The following is a 19,858-nucleotide window of genomic DNA, read 5'->3' as shown; positions in this document are numbered from 1 at the left end:
ACACCTATAGTCTCTTGCTCAGATTATTCATAAAAGATTTGCTGTTTAACTACTCAACTGTTCCAGGTTGATGTGGTTTTTAATGACTAATGTTTTTAAATTACTTGGTCTGTGTTCACAGTTTGCAGAAATATTCCCAAGTAAAAGGAAAACGCATGAACAGTGTCACACAAAGCAGTTTCACGCCTCTCTCTCAAGTGAGCTCAGGAAGGAGTGAAATTCTTCAACAGACCCAGCAGCTACTGAAGAGCCACTGTCCTACCACAGCTGCAGGATATGAAGATTACAGTATGAAAAGGGATGGCAAGGGGATGAAAAATAAAGGAGGAAATGACCATCATCCCTTGGTGATTTAGGCATCCTCACCTATCAGAATGGCCCACGCAGCCTACTGGCAGCTACTGAAAAATTGGAATTCCATGTGATCCCACCTTAGCACCCACTGGCCTCAGAGCTGCTTTCGTACTCTTTGCTCCGAGTGTTAGGTGTTCTTCTGTCACTCACAAGAACTGGAAAACATGAGGGAAGTGGCAACCTGAGGCGACAAAATTGCTTGCTGCCAGACAGACCTTTTGTCAGGCCTGAGCTAAGCTAATCCAATTAGCTAAGAAGAAGAAAGTTGAATTTGCTTAGGAAAGTATCCAACAAGCAACAGAATAAAGACAAGGGGAAAAGCAATGTTTCTTAGCTAAGGTGGTAGAGAAAAGTGAGGCGGGGGGGAGACAAAACCCACATGAAAAAAAATGGAATGGCAATTCCAACTCTTTTTAACAAAAGAAGCTATTTTATCAGTCCAGCCATAATAACTGGATGTTGGTACCAAAAGTTAACTTCCTTGAGAATAGAACTTGGGGAAAGTACAATAAATTTTTTCCTGAATTCCATATAAAGCTTGATAAATAAGACTAATTTTAAAATTAGGCAATTAATATAGTTTGTTATGATTAAAAAAAAAAAAAAAGAAGAAGCAACTATCTCAGCAAATGTTAACTTGGATGTGCATAAGTATGCGTTATACACTTTTTAGGCAGACTGCTCAGCAATATTAAGCAACTTATCCCTCAACAAAACCCAATGCAAAATATTGCTTTAGCACAATATGGTGGAATTACCATTGCTATTGAATTCCTAACTTTGGTATTGCATAGTTCTAGGACTGCACCTGTGAAAAATCATTGCAGATACTTCTATGTAGGTGCTGTCTTCTAGTAAAAGAAAGTAGCCATATTTAGTTTTGGAGGGTGATAAACTCTATAGTAGTCACTTACAAATTGGTTCTTTGATAATCCAAATAAAAAGGCTGTCCTTTTATGTTCAGATAGGATTTGGTAAATTTATGCTTATATAAATAAACTCATAAATATATACAGATATATTTATATATGTGTATATATGTGAGTACATAAGCATGTTTTTCAGAACACAATATATTACACATAATACTTTTCCAGAGTTATAATATACCAAACTGAGCACCAGTGCTTCCCTTCAATGACAGAGCCAGGAGATTTTAGAAGTAGTAACTAGAAGATCTCCTTTCCTTCCTGACAATGCTGCATTGATGTGTTTTGCTGCACTACTGATTCTGTGTGTTTGTGCTTTACTCTGAAAGAGGAGAACTGCTTCATTCCCACTGAGTTTCACCTCCCTGAGCCCCTGGAGACCAACCTGTGGTTAACCAGTTTCATTCAAAACATTTTCCATGAAAGCTGTGCTTTCCTTTCCTTCTCCTTCCCATCTCTTCCTTCAACCAGTTTCTTGGGAGCCCAACCACCTACTCCAGAGTAGGACGATTTCAGATCCTACACTCACACATGGCTCTGTGAATCATTTAACTCTTAGAACATACTTGGGGGAAAGACCCTTCTTCCAAGATTTTCTGCTGAACTAGTTAGTGACAGAAGAAAAGATGTGGTTTCATGGCCCAGTGACTTAGAGAACACTTGGGGGAGAAGAGAACCAACAATTCCAGTCAATGCTCTGGTCACCTTGTTGTTCACCCTTGTTCACATGACAGCAGTTCCTACAATGCCCTGGTGCAAGCATCTTTTTGGAGTATGACTGGTAGAAATAGAGGCATCCCCGGATTTCACCTGGGCCCAGGCCTGAATGCTACTGAGCAGAGATTGAGGATCTTTGAGCTCCAAGCAGCCAGATGCACTTCAGCACTGAAGCTCTTCCAAAGACCCAGTCTAAATCTCTTTTGCAAGGAATAAAAGACAGAGAGAGAAAACATGCCGTGTTTTGAGCTTGCCTACTGAGCAAATCAGACGGTACAACAATAAAGTCTTCATGGAGGCAGAGCCATGGACCTTTATGAGTCATAGCCCAATGAAAGGCTGAGTGTGTATCCGTAGGGATACCTCTGAAGGACTTCAACCACATTATTCCCAGAGATAAAACAGAGGAAATTTTTTTTTCCCCCCTTTAAATTGGACAATCATGGAATCATAGAATGGCTTGGATTGGAAGGGACATTATTGATCATCCCATCCCACTCCCTGCAATGGGCAGGGACACCTTCCACTATCCCAGCTTGCTCCAAGCCCCATCCAACCTGGACTTGGACACTTCTGGGGATGGGGCAGCCACAGCTTCTCTAGGGCAACATAGGCCAGGGCCTGACCACCCTCATAGGGAAGAATTTCTTCCCAATATCCCATCCAACTCTGCCCTCTGTCAGCTTGAAGCCATTCTCCCTTGTCTAATCACTATATGACCTTGTAAAAAGTTTCACTCCGTCTTTCCTAAAAAGATATCCTAATTCCAAAACAATTGCCAGGAAGCTACAAAGAGAACTCTTACAGCATGAAATGGCTAATACCTTTCTAGACTGAGTGGCTCTTACTCAAACAGGGTTATTTATACCATGCCATTGGTGACAAAAGCTGAATGTTGGTAAGGAAAGCTACTCAGTTATCTTCTGCATGCAGACATGAAAGTTCTGTACACTCTACACCCTCATACTGCAAATTGAAAAAATGTAAAAATTAGGATGAATGTGTCAAAAAGCTGTTGGGTTTTTCTTTTTATTAAACATCCCTTTTCAAAGAAAAAGCAATAGTAATAATAACAACAACAAAAATCACTAATAGCTTGCCAAGCCCATTGTGCTGACATTAGGAAAATAGACATGCTAGTGATGTATCGTGTAGATTAATTCTTCTGGTACAAATAAAGCTTCTCTAGACCTGACTTCAGTGGAGATATTCCAAACCCACGCATTTGACAATGCTCATAGAACTTGCTGAGAAATATTTTGTTATTAAGACTTATAAACTCTACCTTACTGAAGCACAAACACATGATACACCAAGATATAAATTAATTCTGGTTCTACGTAATAACTTCTAAATTCAAAACCAATTTCTGGATTCAGGCTAGAAGAATAAGACTTAGTCATATTCTTCAAGGCTTGACGATTCTGAGCCATCATAGTGATGGTTCAAAGCCACTTACTCTGGCTTTGAAATCTACTTAAGAACACAGATAACAGCAGACACCTGAAGCTTTTTATCTTCTCATACTTATAAGGGAGGTTGGGCTGTATTTCTAGCAATAACAACAAATGCAATATCTAATTTCCTGTATTACAAGAAAGGTTAAAAATTACACATGCCAACAGAATTTAGATGATTGGCTTGTATTTTGAAAAGACAAGTGTGAGGGAAAATGAGTATTGTAATGCTTCACTCTAAAGAGAATGTGAAATCAGCAAATTAGGTTGTGGGGTTTAATTAGAGCAAATGCCAACTAATTACCATACACAGTCTTCTAAAATCATAGTATCTATTTCGCATCCCTGCCAAATTTCTACAGTATTCTTATTACTACTATGCTACAATATCTTTCTTTAAAAAATATCTTAGTGTACTAAGATAGAAAAATTAATATTATATTAAACACAGCTGACTTGTGGGTTTATTTCACACCCAGAAGGATAGTAAACAGTTAAGGTAAGACCCTTAAATCATCAATACCAGTTCAGCCAACTACAGAAAACACAACATTGCTTAAATCCTATCAAAGCTGTCATGCACATTCTGGTATTACCTACTCAGTCACTGCTATTGCAGTGATCCTGCAAATAAAAATGAACATATCTCCAACCCAGACAGTCTCATTGTTTGATTCAGTGAGGGATGCAACAATCAAATCATTTGTAATATCACAATCCATCACTACACGTGCAAATTTGATGACACAAGTCACTGAACTGCGGTCCTAATAAAATAAAGCAAGAAGAAGAGACTAAACAGAGGTTCATAATAAAGATCTCACAGAGAACCCCCCCCAAACAAACAGTCATACCCATTAACAAAATGCCTTGCACAAAAGCAGTGGGGACATGGCCTTGCTTTCACTGGTCAAATCTCCAAGGACAGTATTTGGCCAAAGAATTAAAACAGTCAAAAAATTAAGACCCCCACACAGAAAAGCAGGTAAACACAAACTGATACATGAATATGATTAATCCTGTTGAAGATACGTGAATAATATACATGTTAACTCAGGGTAATGCTCAAATGGAGGATAAATTTGAAACTGTTTTTTGAAATTATTGATATCAAAGCCTGATTGTAAGATCAACAAAAAGAATGTTGGTTTGTCTTACCTTGCCCGGTGCCTGCCTTATTTTAAGAGGGTCTATATTTCAGTTTTCATAATGACAAAAATCCAAGTCCAATGCAAGTCTTTTGACTCAAGAGGGCAAAAACATGACTCAAGACCCCAGCACACCATCTGCACAAGAATTATTTGCATGGAAGCAACATCGAGCCCAAGAGCGATTCAAAAGCAGTCAAAGAAGGAACAGGCTCATGATAAGTAAAAGTAACTAGCCTTTTCCCACCCATACACACATATATGAGTATCAAAAACACACGCTGTAGCTGTTAACAGGCATCCGCCAACACTCTGTCCTTGTCACTGATGGAAATTGAAATATATCTGTCTTGCCATTCAGCTATTCTCTAAATTTAGAGATGAACAAAGTTGGTTAAATTTGGATCAGGCACTTTCTGACTCACATTATCCTCCAAGATGGCAATCCTTCACATGTCACACAGAAAGGCCACTGAACATAGTGCACAATCTCACTCCTGAGGAGGCACTGCCCCCAGTCAAGGCAAGGGATATGCAAACATCTCATTAAAAGGCAGGAAACCCATGCAAACCACTCTGATGTGAACAGCAAAACAGTGCCTGGGGGTTGAAATATTCATTCAAAGAGCCAAATCTTTAACTAGTGCAAACAGGACTCCATCATTCGAGCACAACTCTCTAGATTCCTAGTCAGGGAGGGTCTGTCCTTCTCTACAGGAGTATCTCCACACACAGATTACTTTCTTCTCTCTCACATACACAAACACTTTTAATTGCTTATTGTGTAGCAATTTAACTTGAATTTTTATAAAACGGCTGTGATGTGAGGGAAAGAGAACAACTAAACCCTAACATCAATAAGTACTAATAAATATTAATGTAACATAAATGCCACTTATATTGCAATGTGAAACAAGTTTATTATCCACAGATGAAATAAAATTGCTGCCTTTATTACTGTCAGGAATGACTTCTAAGATATTTCTATTTACTATTTGAGTATTCATCACCACTCTGCTGTTTGCAGCATCTGCTCTCTCTCCCATCTCTCTCACCAGCCCCTCCACATTTACACATGTAGTTGAAGATCAGTATTTCCTGATACAGTTTTCCAATCAATTTCAATATACACAAATGCACATTGCGAGATTAGCAGCAGACCAGTTGCCAAATCCTGATACAGTTAGAACACCAGCAGGAAATCTTACCACGCCTGCATTTGCAACACGAACATTGAAAGAAGATAAATACAGAGTTCGCAGTCTGGTATCAAACAGATTCCTTCAAATTTTCAACCATACCACAAACTCTGTAGAAAATGAGAAAACCTCACCTTTAGACAATAAATGGAGCTAAGACATTTGGCAATATTTCAAAGCCTTTCATTTCCTAAAGTGGTGCTTCTTATTAATGTAACAGCACATGTAGAATAAATAGACCTGTTTACGCATCCTATAATTTAGAAAAAGACCTAGGAGATGATTCCTCCAGCCCCAAAGATGATCATCTTTCACTATTACAAACTGTACTTCAAGTGTGAATCACACAGCCCTCAAATTTTCTATCCATCCCCTCACATTCTTGTTCCCCATTTTAAATAGAACTAACTTGAAAATTCTGACATTTTCAGGAATGCTTGCCCGGTAATTTCTGCGAAGCATAGACAGCCTCCAATTACAATGAAATAGCTACAATGTATTATCATTTTTTGCTTTTCTGAAGTGAATCAAAGCTCTCCATGGGAGCTAGTCTGATTAATGTCAAAACAATAATGTGCTAAAAACTCTCAGCATTAGAACAAGGGACTCAGAACTTTGTTTGTACGGGTAATATATAAGGATGTATGAAAATATCACAGAAACTTCCATAAGGGGAATGCCTATATATTCACAGAATCAAAGAATTCCAGAAAGGCTTGAGTTGGAAAAGACCTTAAAGCTCATCCCATCCTACTCCCTGCCATGGGCAGGGACACCTTCCAGTATCCCAGGTTGCTCCAAGCCCCATCCAACCTGGCCTTGGACACTTCCAGGGATGCAGTATCCACAGCTCCTCTGGGCAACCTGGGCCAGTGCCTCACTTTACCAGGAAAAACAATATCTCATCTAACCCTGCCCTCTGTCAGTTTGAAGCCATTCTCCCTTGTCCTGTCACTCCAGACTCTTGTCCAAATTCAGTCTTCACCTTCCTTGTTGGGTCCTTCAGACCAATTAAGTCACCCAAAACTCTTCTGGAGGCTGAGCAATCTGGATTCTCCCAGGGTTTCATCACAGCAGAGCTGCTTCCTCCCTCTGATCTTGGTGCCTCGTCTGGTCTTGGCTCCAGCAGCTCCCCGTCCTTCCTGTGCTGGGCCCAGGGCTGCAGGCAGCTCTGCAGGTGAGATCTCACCTGAGCAGGGCAGAAGGGCAGAATATCCCCCTCCCCTGCTGCCCACACTTCTAAATTCTTATATTCCTAAATTTTAAGACCTCCTTTTATAGGCAGTTAAAATTGCTCCCAAGAAAAGGCACAAAATTGGAGCAATTGCATTTCCCTCTTTAACCTGGTCTCTTTGGTTCTCTGTAGACAGGACAATGAAGTACTTCTGGCTATAAGGACTAGACATACAAATGTGCTGACAGCTCCATCATTCTTCTACAGAACCAGGAATCACTGACAAAACTAAAGCAGTTTTCAGTTAATCTCCTTGTGCTTGTGTTCCTCAGCAGAGACACTTCCCAGAAACTCACAGGAAGAAAATCCATTCCATAAATACTTAAGCAGCATATCCATTCCTACACGCCACTGCACACGGACCAGCAGATGGGATGTTCAGTGACACAAATACTGCAGACAACAACCACGATCTGGTCTCCAAAATCTGGGACTCACAATTACTCCCTGGTCATTAATTTTCGTTCAGCAGGGCATTTGTTTGCCAGTTCCCACAGAAACAAATTTGGAAAAGTTGTTCTTAGATTTTCACAACAACGTATCAGACAGTCCAGTTACGTATCCTTTCCTTCTAAATATTCTGCTGCCTTCAGTGGAAATTTTTGGCTGTGTAAGGAATACCGTATAGGGCCTAATGAGGTTTTATTCAGTTCCTGAGAGTCTTTATTCTATCTTTGAGTATATCCAAATGGAAATGCAGATTGAGCAGAGCAGAAATCCTCATGCTTTAGATGCATTGACCATGTACGTGTATCTGGGATATTTAAAAGGAAGCCATTTATCATCAGGAAGCAAAAGTGCTTATTGTGAATCTGACATTTAAATATACCATCAACAGCAACCAGCATTGAGAAATGGTTTAATTAACCTGAAAGGGTGTAATTTTATGCTACTTAGCAAGAAACACAAATTTTAAAGTGCTTTTACGCTGTATACATCGGAGTAGTGAGGCCAAACCCTGCTCTTAGATAACCATATTTAAATATGGAGTAAATTCATGAACCTCCCTTAATAAACCTGCAACTAAGAGGGTGCAGATATAACCAGGATCTGTTACACACACTCTATAACCCATTCCCTAAAATTACCATGCTCCTTGCAACATTTTAATGGTAGAGTTAAAACTTAAGCCCCAATGGCAAGAATTGATGACTGAATGGTGAGTGGAGTGGTGAATCCTTAGCGTTTCTACTCTCTGAGTGCTTTTATTTATTGTTATTCTTAATTTAATTTGGCCAAGTCACCTCTCCTATTCCACATTTTCACAGATCTCCTGAAGGTACACTCTAATAGGACCATACTTCAGAATTCCTCTGTTTACAACAACTCTGGTGTACGAAATTGCGGCCATGATGGCATGGTCAGTACCTACCTGCTCAAAATCTCCACACCCCTGGCTTTCTGTGGAGTTTTCTCCCCTGTTGTTATTTTGAACAGAACACAGTTACCATGCCAGGTTGCTCCCACAGACCAGCAAAAGCAGAAAGCTCAGAGCCCTAATTAGGGCCCAGCATGAAACCCAGCCTCCTTTTCATATTTGAGGAAACCGTAAAAACCAGAACAACTTAGGGGAAGTCAATAGGAATTTACAGTGACCAATAAAACAAAACCCAAGTAAGACCTCAACAAATTTTTTCAATATATTGAAATTTCATCAGCCATCACTGACCAGCACAGTTCTGAAGAAAAATACAACTGACCACCAGTTGCAACAGGCAGTAAGAGTGCAAGCCATGGAGCCCTAAACCACAATGATTTTTGGCAAACACAGACAACCTTGCACATCTCTGATGCCAGGGAGATGCTGGCGCTCTGGTGATGGCCAACACGACCAAGGCTGCCATAATCCATAGAAAAATGTCTTCATTCTTATGGATCTTTCTTTTGTCCTTCCTTGTGCCCACTAGCTGTCATTTCCACCTGCATTTCAGCACATGGATCTACATGGATGGGGAAGAAGTATGAGGAAGGGTATGCAAAGAGCTACAGCAAGGGCTAAAGGGGGCCTTGGAACGATCCAAGGACTTGTTGGACAGTTCTCATTCCCGAGGATGCCATGTGCAGCATGGAGGACATGTCTGAGGCATTCTCAAAATTACCAAAAAGGCCTGTAGTGAGGCTGCCAATATAGGGATCCAGCCTAAGGCAGCCCTTGTGAGTTTCCTACGGAGAAGCACAAAGGGATCAGTGTAAGTGGATCCTTTATTTCTCAGTTTTCCCACAGTAAAACATGGAATAATAAGTCCATATTGTGAGGGTAAATTAACTATTGCCACTTTTTCAGGCACTGTAGTAACATGGATTCTAGGGGAAAAAAAAAAAAAAAAGCTATATATAGCCACATAACCAACACAGGTAAATACCTCTATAAATAAAACCTCTAAGTACTGCTGCAATACAAATAATAAATAAAAACCAAAATGACTTATTCATATGCACAGGCAGATTTCCAGTTATGGAGGAAGTACTTTTACAAAGAGCATAGTGAAGCACATAAAGTAGGATGGTGAAGAGAAAGGTAATAAATCATTCTACATATACATTATTCTGAAAAATGGCCATCGTAGGCAAAAGTGTGTTCCTGAAGTTCCAGGATGCATTTTTTTCTGGTAAATTGAATATACAGATAACTAACAGGTATATATGAGCATCCTCCTACATGTATAAAAGCCATTTCCTGAAAAAAAAAAAATGGATACCAGTGTTGTCTGCTCAGTCTAAAGAGGGACACAAGTAGTTCTGTGAGCTGAGGAGTTAATGATGCATTTGTGGACAACAGTTTACTACCTTGCCAAGAATTTTATAGCACTATAAATCCTCATACTGTATTTTGCTTTGGAAGAACCCCTCTGTACAGAAAAGCCCTGGGATGCAAGAGTACATGTGCATGGGGAAGCTGCCAAATTTTCTCCAGCTGACCTGGGGAATACACATGTGGGAAGGGACGTACAGAGAGGGGCAAGAGGTAGGTTTGGTGCTGTTTGTGGAGAGTCGGGGCCTTGCTTAAGATGTTTTTTAAGGGTTGAACAGAGTAACAGGAGCCAGAGATCCCAGTGAGCTCCAGACACTATGTGTGTGTGTCCTGGTGCTCCATGGCCCAGGGCTGATGTGCTCTTCCAGCACTTTTGTCTTTCACTACAGATCTTGAAAGGCAGCCAGAGTGTCTGACAGTGGTGCTCCCCCCCTCTGCTTCTGCTCCCAGTACTGCCTGATCCAATTGTCTTTCCAACAGCCAAAAGGCTTTCTGATTTCCTCAAACTAGACCCTGGGATGACTGCTGGCCCTCAGTTTTCCTAGTTAGAAGAGAATGAGGAGGAAGCAGAGGGGCATTTTCTTTACAAGGCACATTCTTCCAGTATAGCAGATGGGACTTTGTCCTGCAGCAAAGCAACCTCAGATCTTGATTTCAATCAGGAAATGGTGGTGAGGATAGGAAAGGGTAAATAAAACATAAATATCATTACAATTTAAAAAAAAAAAAAAAAAAGAGAGGCTTACATAAAAATCTCTTTATACCAAGGTATGTTGTAGGTACAGGCATACCATTGACTACCCAGTAACCCCAGGGCATTCTCTCTTCACAACAGCACCAGCAATTCTCTAAAGGCGAAGCACACCTACCAGGTATACATCATATGCCAGCAAAACTCAGCTTATGCCAGTAAAATTCTGCTTTAGCCAACATAACTTGCTCCAGAGCATCCAAATGAAGCTCAAAGCTTAATTTCTTGGAGTGGGAGCAAGAGCTCCATTCATGATATCCCTGTCTGTGCACTTGCACCAGTGTAGCTCCATCACTCATGCCTTCACACATGGGACTGGCACTGAAAGGCTGCCAGGGAATAGTGCAGACCCAGCACTGACTCCTGCAGCTCACCATTTCCAAGGCTTACACATTTCAATCCTTTTTAATCTCACAATATATCCTGCTTCTAATAAACCATGTGATATGTACCTAAACAATCCTTTAGCATCTGCTATGCACTTATTTTTTCAGACACTTTTTCCAATGCAGACATGGCTTCCATTAAGTCAACATTTCAAAATCTCTTTAAAAATCTGCTGGGTAAACAACAGCCTAAATGAAAGTACTGACTTGCAGCTGCCCAAATGAAATTTTTGCAACAAACTTACATTTAATCCTATCTGTATTTGAAAGTTCTGTATTTAGATAGTGTTTGATGCCCTATTTTTTTCTGCTGAGTTTCATTTAACATTTAATTCTTCTTGCTAGATGCCCCATGAGATGACAACCACATACACATCCTGATACTCTAAATACTTTCAAGAGAAACCACTGTTCAGACACTCATAACATCACATTTCATACCCTCACCCTTTCCCTCACTTTGCAGATGCAGAGGGAGAGGATACACTATACCAGTAATCTCATTTACAGCTGCCAGCTTGCCATCTTAGCCCAGTTTGCAGAGATCTATTATCCTCCATCTTACAGACTACATACATTTCTGTAGAAAAAAAAACCCCAAACAACTCCAAAAGATCCCAAAAAGAAGACACAGTAAATGCTTATTAATAAATGTCATCAATGAAATTTCCCTCCGACACTACAGTGCTTGTAGCTAAAGTGTTATTATTACAGATTCATGATTAACATCCCAGGAGCAATCAAGAATACTGAGCATGAAGCAAGAATAGGTTGGGGTTTTTTTTATTTTCCCAGAAAAATAAATCTTGCAAAACAAGTTTAATTTGGCTAGAGGAGTGATAATTCACATGCAATCTGGCACTAAGCTTGATGACAGTTTAGTACCAATGGTCAGCTCGCATTTTTTATTTTCGTAATTCAATATTTCTTATTGTTTCTATCCACGCTTGACAGTTCTCTAAAAAAAAAAAACTACTACAGTCCTCTGGTTTAGAAACTTGCCATTCCTCAGCTTCTTCCTTCATCAATTACAAACACAATCAGAAACACTAAATCACGAAACTTCAGTTGTTGAAAATCTGCAATGTGAAGACAGCTCTAACTAAAAACACTAGACCTTTTCCTCTAGCAAAACCAAAGAAAACCCCAAATGCTGGTCAACATTCCCATGCTATCCCAACAACAGCAAGCCTCTGCTTGAAATGAAGCTGCTTCTTGCACAGAAAAGTTGCAATGCCAAGACAAATACTGCTTCAAGTTTGAGAGGATATAAAATAGAAACCTGCAGGAGCATCAGTGCTCTGCTCCAGCAGGCTGCAATACTGAGCCCAGCATGCTTGGGGATGTGGAAGGTGGCACTGGGACCCATTTGAAAGGATAAATGCAAGGAGCATGGATTATTCAACACCACAGTGGGTTAGAAAGTCTTCCTCCAACCACACCTGAAGAAGTGAAAAGTTTGCAGCCAAATGTTCTAACTCAAATTGCTCCCCAGCACCTGGGACAGTCACTTCACTGTTTGCTGTGAACACATTAAAACATATTTCAAGCCTCAGTGACAGTAAAAGATAGTCCTTCACAAAGTGATAGAGCGTTGTGATATTAAAACTTTTATCTTTCATATTATTATCATTTATATAGTTATTTTCCAGGATTCTAAGAAATATCTACTAGAATACCATCAAGTATATTTTCAATAAAGCATAAACAATACCTTCTAAAAATGAAATTACACAGCATGAAATACATAATGGATGTTCAAAATCCAATTCCCCAGACAGATACTTCATTACAACAGCTAAACAGAACACTGTTTCTCCAGAAAAATGTGACAGGACAATTTGGTTTCCAGAGTGGTTGGATGTGCTTTCCATGTGTTAGTGGACACAGTAAGTGATGGTCATGCCCCATATGGTGTTTAGGAAGGGGCTTCCAGGGCAATAAAAAGCCTCATGTACTCCAACATAACCTTGACTTACAAAAATCTTCAGGTATAGTTTGCCTGCTACCTTTGTCCATACCAGGTTCTCCTTTCGTGATAATTAGATTCCTATCCCGAGCCTGTGAAGGGGAATCAGAGTAAAAAAAAAAAAAAAAAAAAAAAAAAAAAAAAAAAAAAAAAAAAAAAAAAAAAAAAAAAAAAAAAAAAACCAAAACACCCAGACTAACATAACTAACATAGACCCTATGTGCAGAAAGCAGAAAAGAAATCTGCATTTCCCATGTGAGCAATTATACCTTACACCCTCTTCTACAAAGTTTTGGAAAGGCTTTGTCACTTTCTTCACGTTTCAACTTCATCAGCATCACCTCCCTCTCCCGACACGCAGCATGGCTGGAGTCAAATCTTCTCTGTTAATGGGCTGCACAAAACACCGTGTGCAGCAAACAAACAGCACCCCTTCCCCTTCTGATCTCCTTTCACCGGGTCCAATTATTGAATATTTTAATTACCACGAACATAAACATTAAACAGGTAGATGCACCCGGACCTGGAGGCAGCAGCCTGCCAGCCCCGCGGTGCCTAAACCAGGGCAGGTCCCAGCGCCGAACTGCGGGGACTTGAAACGCCGGGAGCTCCTCCACTCCCTGAGCATTTCTCTACCTAAACTTTGCGAGGTTTAAGAACTGCTTCTGAATCAAGAGACGTGGCCACAGAAGGTGCGGCAACAGAGGACGAGCCACACGAGGTTCCCAAATGCCCAGCGCTCGGCACCGGAGCAGGAATCCTCCCCTTGCGGGTCGGGGGGGCGAGCATCGCACCCCGATGGCTCCGGGATGGAGGGACAGAGCTCTCCTCGCTCCTGCACCCCGAGAGCACCGCAATGGAGGGACAGGTCTCCCCTCCCCCGGCCCGGAGCACCCTCACCCGGCCCGGAGCTCCTCACCCCGCATGGAACCTCCTCACCCTTCCCGGAGCCCTTCACCCGGCCGGGAACCCCCTCACCCCGCCCGGAGCCCCTCACCCGGCCGGGAACCCCCTCACCCCGCCCGGAGCCCCCTCACCCGGCCCGGAGCCCCCTCACCCCGCCCGGAGTCCCTCACCCGGCCCGGAGCCCCCTCACCCCGCCCGGAGCCCCTCACCCCGCCCGGAGCCCCCTCACCCGGCCCGGAACCCCTCACCCCGCCCGCAGCGCCGCCCCGCTCCCGCCCGGCCCCCATCCCTCCCTGCCTCCTTCCCCTCAAGGCTCCCCCCCTTCCCTCCCGGCCCCTGCCCGGCCGTACCTGGGCGCTGGAGCCGAGCTCCGGCCGGCGGGCACCCACAGCTTTGGCCGCGCTCTGCGGGTCGAGGGGAGCGCTCTGCGGGGGCTCCGCGCCCGTCCCGCCGGGCAGGGTGGCCGTGACCATGGCGATGGGCGCCCGGGCCGGCAGCGCGGGGATGGGCGGCTTGTGCCCAGGGCTGCCGCCGCCGGGAGCCTTGAGGAGAGCCGGGACAACGCCGGGCTTGGCGCTGCTGCCGGCTCCGCTGCCCGCCAGCACCGCCAGCTTCTGCCGGGAGAGGGGGAGAGAGAAGCGGCATCGTCACCGCAGGGCTGCGGACGCGCACGGCCCCCCGGGCAGCACGGATTTGGGGTTATTCCCTTTTTCTTTGGTAGGGTTTACAGTTTTCTTCCTGGCAGGGGAAGGGCTGGGTTCTCCCCTCTTTGCTCGGGAACTCGCGGGTGGCACTCTGGGCTTCCAAAGTTTGCGGTTTGGGGTTGGATTTTTTTCCCCGTTGCGTTTTGCTTTGAATTAATACCCTAGTATAAATGATCGTGATATAAGTCTAGGTGATGCTGCAGCTTCAATTAATAATAAAAGGCTTGCAGAATGGTATTTTCAACTTTCTCTTCCATTGGTCTGACTATCCACTCCACGTGCCCACTGAACAGCTGTGTTCTTTCACCATGACTGGCTTTGGAGTTGGTTTGCTGCTTCCCCTTTCAAGTTTTCTTTTCCTCACAAAATTCCACTGTTTTTCCAGTGGTAGTAATTATAATAGTTACGATTATTATTATTATTATCATTATCATCCAAGGTAACTTTTCTCCATAGCACCATTTTTATCTCGAAGTTCTCTGTTTTTCTTAGCAGTTGTTCTTTTATATTGCTACAGAGTGGCTATTCCATCATCTGTAATAGGAATATTTTGATTATGACCTTGTTGTAGGATCTCTGACAAGATTTGTATTTGAGATTTCTGTTGGTACTGTGAAGATGCGTACGGGTAAATAATAGTGTGTGCATAAAATACTCAGTTTTGAAAAGGAAAAAAAAAAAAAAAAAACCCACTTTTATAAAGTTGTTGTGCTTTGAGTAAGCCTGGGAGATTTTCTTATTAATACCATTTAAGTAAGTTAGGTATATGTGGAAAAAATATGCCGGTTCAAGCATCTTTTGATACCTTTAATTATTAAACATCTTGTTTTTACTAGACCTGATATCAAAGGCACTTAATCCTGCAAACAGTTCAGCCCGTGTTTAACTTTATACACTGACCATAACCTTGGACTCCAATGCAACCACATGTAATGCACAGTCTCTGTGAAAGTGATGTTCTACTGTTAAAGCCCATCAGAGTTTTGTTGTCAACTTTGCTTGTTTAAAATACGATGTGTGCATCAAAGTGTGTGTGTGTATATAAAGCTAACTCTTTCCAGAATCAAGGCTGAAAATCTACTACTGGGCATAAAGAAAAAACCTTGCAGCAGAAAACTTCAATGACTTCTAGGAAAATGCATCCCTTCTTACCTTTAAACCCATCATACACTTTAAGACTGGAAATACTTAGGCTATGTTTGCTCTGGGAGCTGTAGTTTTTGTGTTTATGCAAAATCACAAGCATATGCTTTACCAGAGATACTTGCTTCAGATTTTAATATACAGAAATTACTTATTTTTGGTCAAAGGTTGGACTCGGTGATCTTTAAGGTCTTTTCCAACCTTATTGAATCTGTGGTTCTGCGATTCTAATGACAGCATTAGTCAGTAATCGTGACTTTGTATAAATTGTTCTGAGCTTGCTTCATTTTTGTCTTTAGCTTTCATTCTCCACTACCCTGACAATCATCTCAAGGAAGAACAGGCAATGATCTCCTTATTCTCTATGCTGTTGTGTGTCACAGTTTTGAAGAGAAAAGAGCTTTCTCTCCAAAACACAAATATACCTGTCTGACAGTTTAAGAGTGCTCAAGTGAAAGACAAGAAGGTCAGGTGTGTGTTTTATGTGGAGGGGAAAAGTTGCTTATGAAAACATTCTATAAACCCCCATTTCTTTTTTGTTGTATCACAGTTTCCCACTGGTGTTCCTTGCACTGATTCCATGTCCCATGGTATGCTGCTGCAGGTGCCAAAGACAATTGGGACAGTCTGTGGGAGAGCTGACCACCTCCTCTGCTGCTCTACAGAACGTTTCCTTGCAGAGTACCTTACTAACCCCCACAGTGACACAAAGCTCTCAGGCTAAGAGTTCAGCCCTGTGCTTGCATTTTTGCTTTATGTCCTATGAAGAATTCAAGCTCACAGACTGTCTGAAAATGCTGTACTTGGTCACAGTGCTAGAAATCCACTGCATAACTGGAGTTAGTCCAGGAGGGAAATCCTAGCTCTGCTGTAGACAACCAGAGCTTTGCTGCTGACATGAGTAGCATTAGGTGGAGATTCTCTTTTGTAACCCTAGAAGCATTTGCTGTTCCTGATAGATCATTGTACTGGAGAAGTGTCTCTTAATGTTTGTCCTCAGACATGAACAATGTGGGTTACTGAATGAAAAAACTTCTTGCAGAGACACTCAGAATTACTCTAATTTCACATTTTCACTAAAATTTCTAATAAGTAATATTCTAGTGGTATTAGTACAGCTTTACTTTGTTCCCAGACGGTTCAGCAACAGAAAACATTTAAGAAAATAAAATTTCTTGACTTCAAATGATAGACAATCCTTGGTAGCTCGGTTGAAAGAACAATTAAATTAAGTAGAAGTAGATTATGACTTTCTTGACTAACTTCAATAGCAACTAATTGTTTTTTATCTTGTTTCAAAGGACCAAATTAGCCGAGAAGTACAAACCCAGAAATCCTGTAAACAAAAAAAATTCACTACTCAAACTACCATCCATCCCTTTACCCACTTGATCTCCCTACAAGCATTAACAGTGAGTCCATTTGGGGTCTTTGCGTGTGATGCATGCTAACATTTTTCCTAATAACCTCACAATCCTGTCCATTCATGTGTATGCAACCAAAAGAGCTCAGGAAATAAAGATTGTTTCACTCTAAGCTGTGATAAATAGGAAATGCTTGTAAAACTGGAAAACTTTCATTTGAATATAGGTTTTGTAACTTTTCTGAGTACATACAGGGAAAACATCATGTCCTCGGGATAGACTTGAAAAGACCAATTGGCCCACATCTGTCACCTCCTAAGGGTACAATATCATACCAAGTTTATTTAAATAACTGAAAATTTTAGAAATTTAATATGGAAGTATATACAAAGGATCAGGTGCTCGGTTAACTTCCAAAATAGAGGCACAGAAAAACTGTCTATTTAGGAAAAAGCAGCAAGAGCATCTCTTCTGTGTATCTTTTATTAACTTTCTAAAATGTACCAATCAAAACTTTAAAAATAGCCCCTTTAATCAAACTGTGTTAATTAAGAGTTGAGCTATTCTCATCTTTGTGGCTTTTTTCTTTTCCTTGTAACAGCCATTTTTACATTTCAACCCTGAGAAGACATTGGTAAAGAAGTGTTGACAGAAACAAAGATTATGATATGAGATATTAAAATAATCCTCAACAAAACCTACATCTGCTGTATTCTATTTCTGCCAGATTAATTAAAAGAATCATCTTAGTTTTTAAAGAGAAAGAAAATCTGCATTTTGAGAATCAGTCAGCATAACATATTATCAATGCTTTTGGAATAATGAACAATAAGACGCTAAGCAAGCTTTGGACACTGCAGCAGAAAACATGTGCTGATACAATGGAAGAGCCAAAAGAGAGGGAAAGAAGAAAAAAAACATTGGCTTTAAATGCTGGAAAGCAGGTCTCTGCTTCTCATCCACAGCATAATAGTGCACACAATACACCAATTTTGAAACAGCGCCTTTTCAATAGCAACACGACTTTCATTTTCACTGCAGGATGCCACAGGCAGTCCAGAGTTTGAAATATGCATGCTGGTCACACGCAAACATGCCACAGTGTGCTGGAAATCTGCCACTTGTTTATGATTTCCCATCTTGTGCATGGCACAGTCTCAACTATTTAAAGCAGAGTTTTTTTGGTTTTTTTTTTTTCCATATGTATCAAAATAACTCTGGCTTACTATTTATTAGTGCACGTAAGCCTTCTCCCCGTCCCCCTCCTTTCTAGCAAGATTTGCAGGTAGACAAGGCTGCTGTCCAGCAGTTTTAGCCTCAAATTCGATTACTCAAATGCTACTTCTGCTATCACAAACCACAAATCATTCTGTTTAGTGAATAAAGCCATGGAAAGAGCAAAGGGAGGAAGTATTTGCAGGTGGCCGCTCTGCTGTGGTCCACACACTGAGCAATGGGGCACACATATATGCACACACACAGGATCCACGTACACAGCACTGCTTCTGGTGCAAGGCTTTGTCTCCTTCACTGTCACTCTGCTGCAGTTTACATCATGTCTTCAAACCCTTACTGATCTGATGTCAACATTACTTCACACATGCATCTCAAATGAGAACGTGGTCATGCTCTACAAGGGAGGAATCCTCAGCTACTGGCTGCTGTCTGCCACAGCAGTGATTTAAGACAGACACACATCTTTCAGCAAACCTTCATGTTTTCCTGGTAAAATATGAGATCTGTTTAAAAAGGACCTAAAATTCACTGCCCATCACATTTATATTTTAACACCTACACACTGTAGGTAGAGACCTCAGTCCATTAATCTTTCCAGAAGGATGCTGTGACAAAGCAGTTTGGTTGTGAAAAACTGCAACTGTTTACAGAGCAAAATCAGGTTTTTTTCCTCAGTGGCCCCATGGCTACGAGAAAACATTTGGCATAACCCTGAGAGTTTATTTAGCTTGCAGAACACTGGCAATCCACTTTCAAACAAAAACGATGTCTTTGTCAATCCATAGTATAACATTCTGCACTAATCTAATGCCGTGCATGCAAACCAGCTGAACAGACTTCTCCAGAAATGAGAGCCATGGCCTCTCTTCATTTACCCAAGAGTCACAATAAAATTCTCCTGAACAACAGAATATTTCATATTCAGAGAGTGACAACACACAAATGCACTGTAAACATAATCACCAGCCATGGCACTTTAGTATATTTTCTTAGGGTTCTTAGGTTCAATCCTACGAATTTCCACGTATTTCTCCTACATTTCCAAGTTGCTACTTATATACACGGCTGATCCTGCCTGGTCTGAGTCTCAAGTTGTAGCCAACCATCCTCACAACTTCACACGCTGAAACAAAGAAATGAGCAGGGCTCCAGCCAAGCACACGTGTACACACAGGCACCCAGAGGAGTTTGGTGGATGCTTATGGAGGCAAAAGGCTTCATAGTCTGTGTTTTATCCCTGGACTCCCATTAAAAAATGCTTCCTTTTGCATACAGGCCTTGGGCACCAGGTTACCTGCACCCAAAGAGAAGTTCTCACACAAACAAAGGTGAGGACTGTGGCATGGGAAGGGTTTATGTTCTATTTGCAAAAATGCTGTATTTAACGTAAAGGCGTTCAAGATGTGCAACAGAGGGGGAAGAGGAAGAAGAAGAGGAAGAGGAAGAAGAGGAGGAGGATAAGGAAGATGAGGTGGAGGAGAAGGGTTTTAAAGAAGGTTGGGGTAGTTCCTCCTGCCAGTTGCTCGGTAAATGACCTGTCAGTTTGATGCAAAAGCTCTCTCTGCGACGCCCCGGCTTGGGCGGGGGCAGGGATGGGGAGAAAGGAGGG

At 41.6% G+C, this 19,858-nt stretch overlaps 1 protein-coding gene across 3 annotated transcripts in view; it reads right to left on the bottom strand.

Moving 5' to 3' along the window:
- The window catches only part of PHF21B (PHD finger protein 21B), a 157,323-nt gene that overhangs the window by 45,042 nt on the left and 92,423 nt on the right, over positions 1-19,858 (bottom strand). Inside the window, exon 1 of one of the 3 annotated variants that reach the window (XM_040063339.1) lies at positions 14,153-14,275. The exons of the other annotated variants lie outside the window; for them this stretch is intronic. Coding sequence (XP_039919273.1) covers positions 14,153-14,275 — 123 coding nt within the window. Of the gene's footprint in view, positions 1-14,152; positions 14,276-19,858 lie in introns of those variants that run through there. 3 annotated transcript variants of the gene reach the window in all.

The sequence above is a fragment of the Hirundo rustica genome, chromosome 4 (assembly GCF_015227805.2).
Source record: "Hirundo rustica isolate bHirRus1 chromosome 4, bHirRus1.pri.v3, whole genome shotgun sequence".
Lineage (NCBI taxonomy): Eukaryota > Metazoa > Chordata > Aves > Passeriformes > Hirundinidae > Hirundo > Hirundo rustica.
Note: the sequence above shows the minus strand (reverse complement) of the source record. Positions and strands in the feature narration are given on the sequence as shown.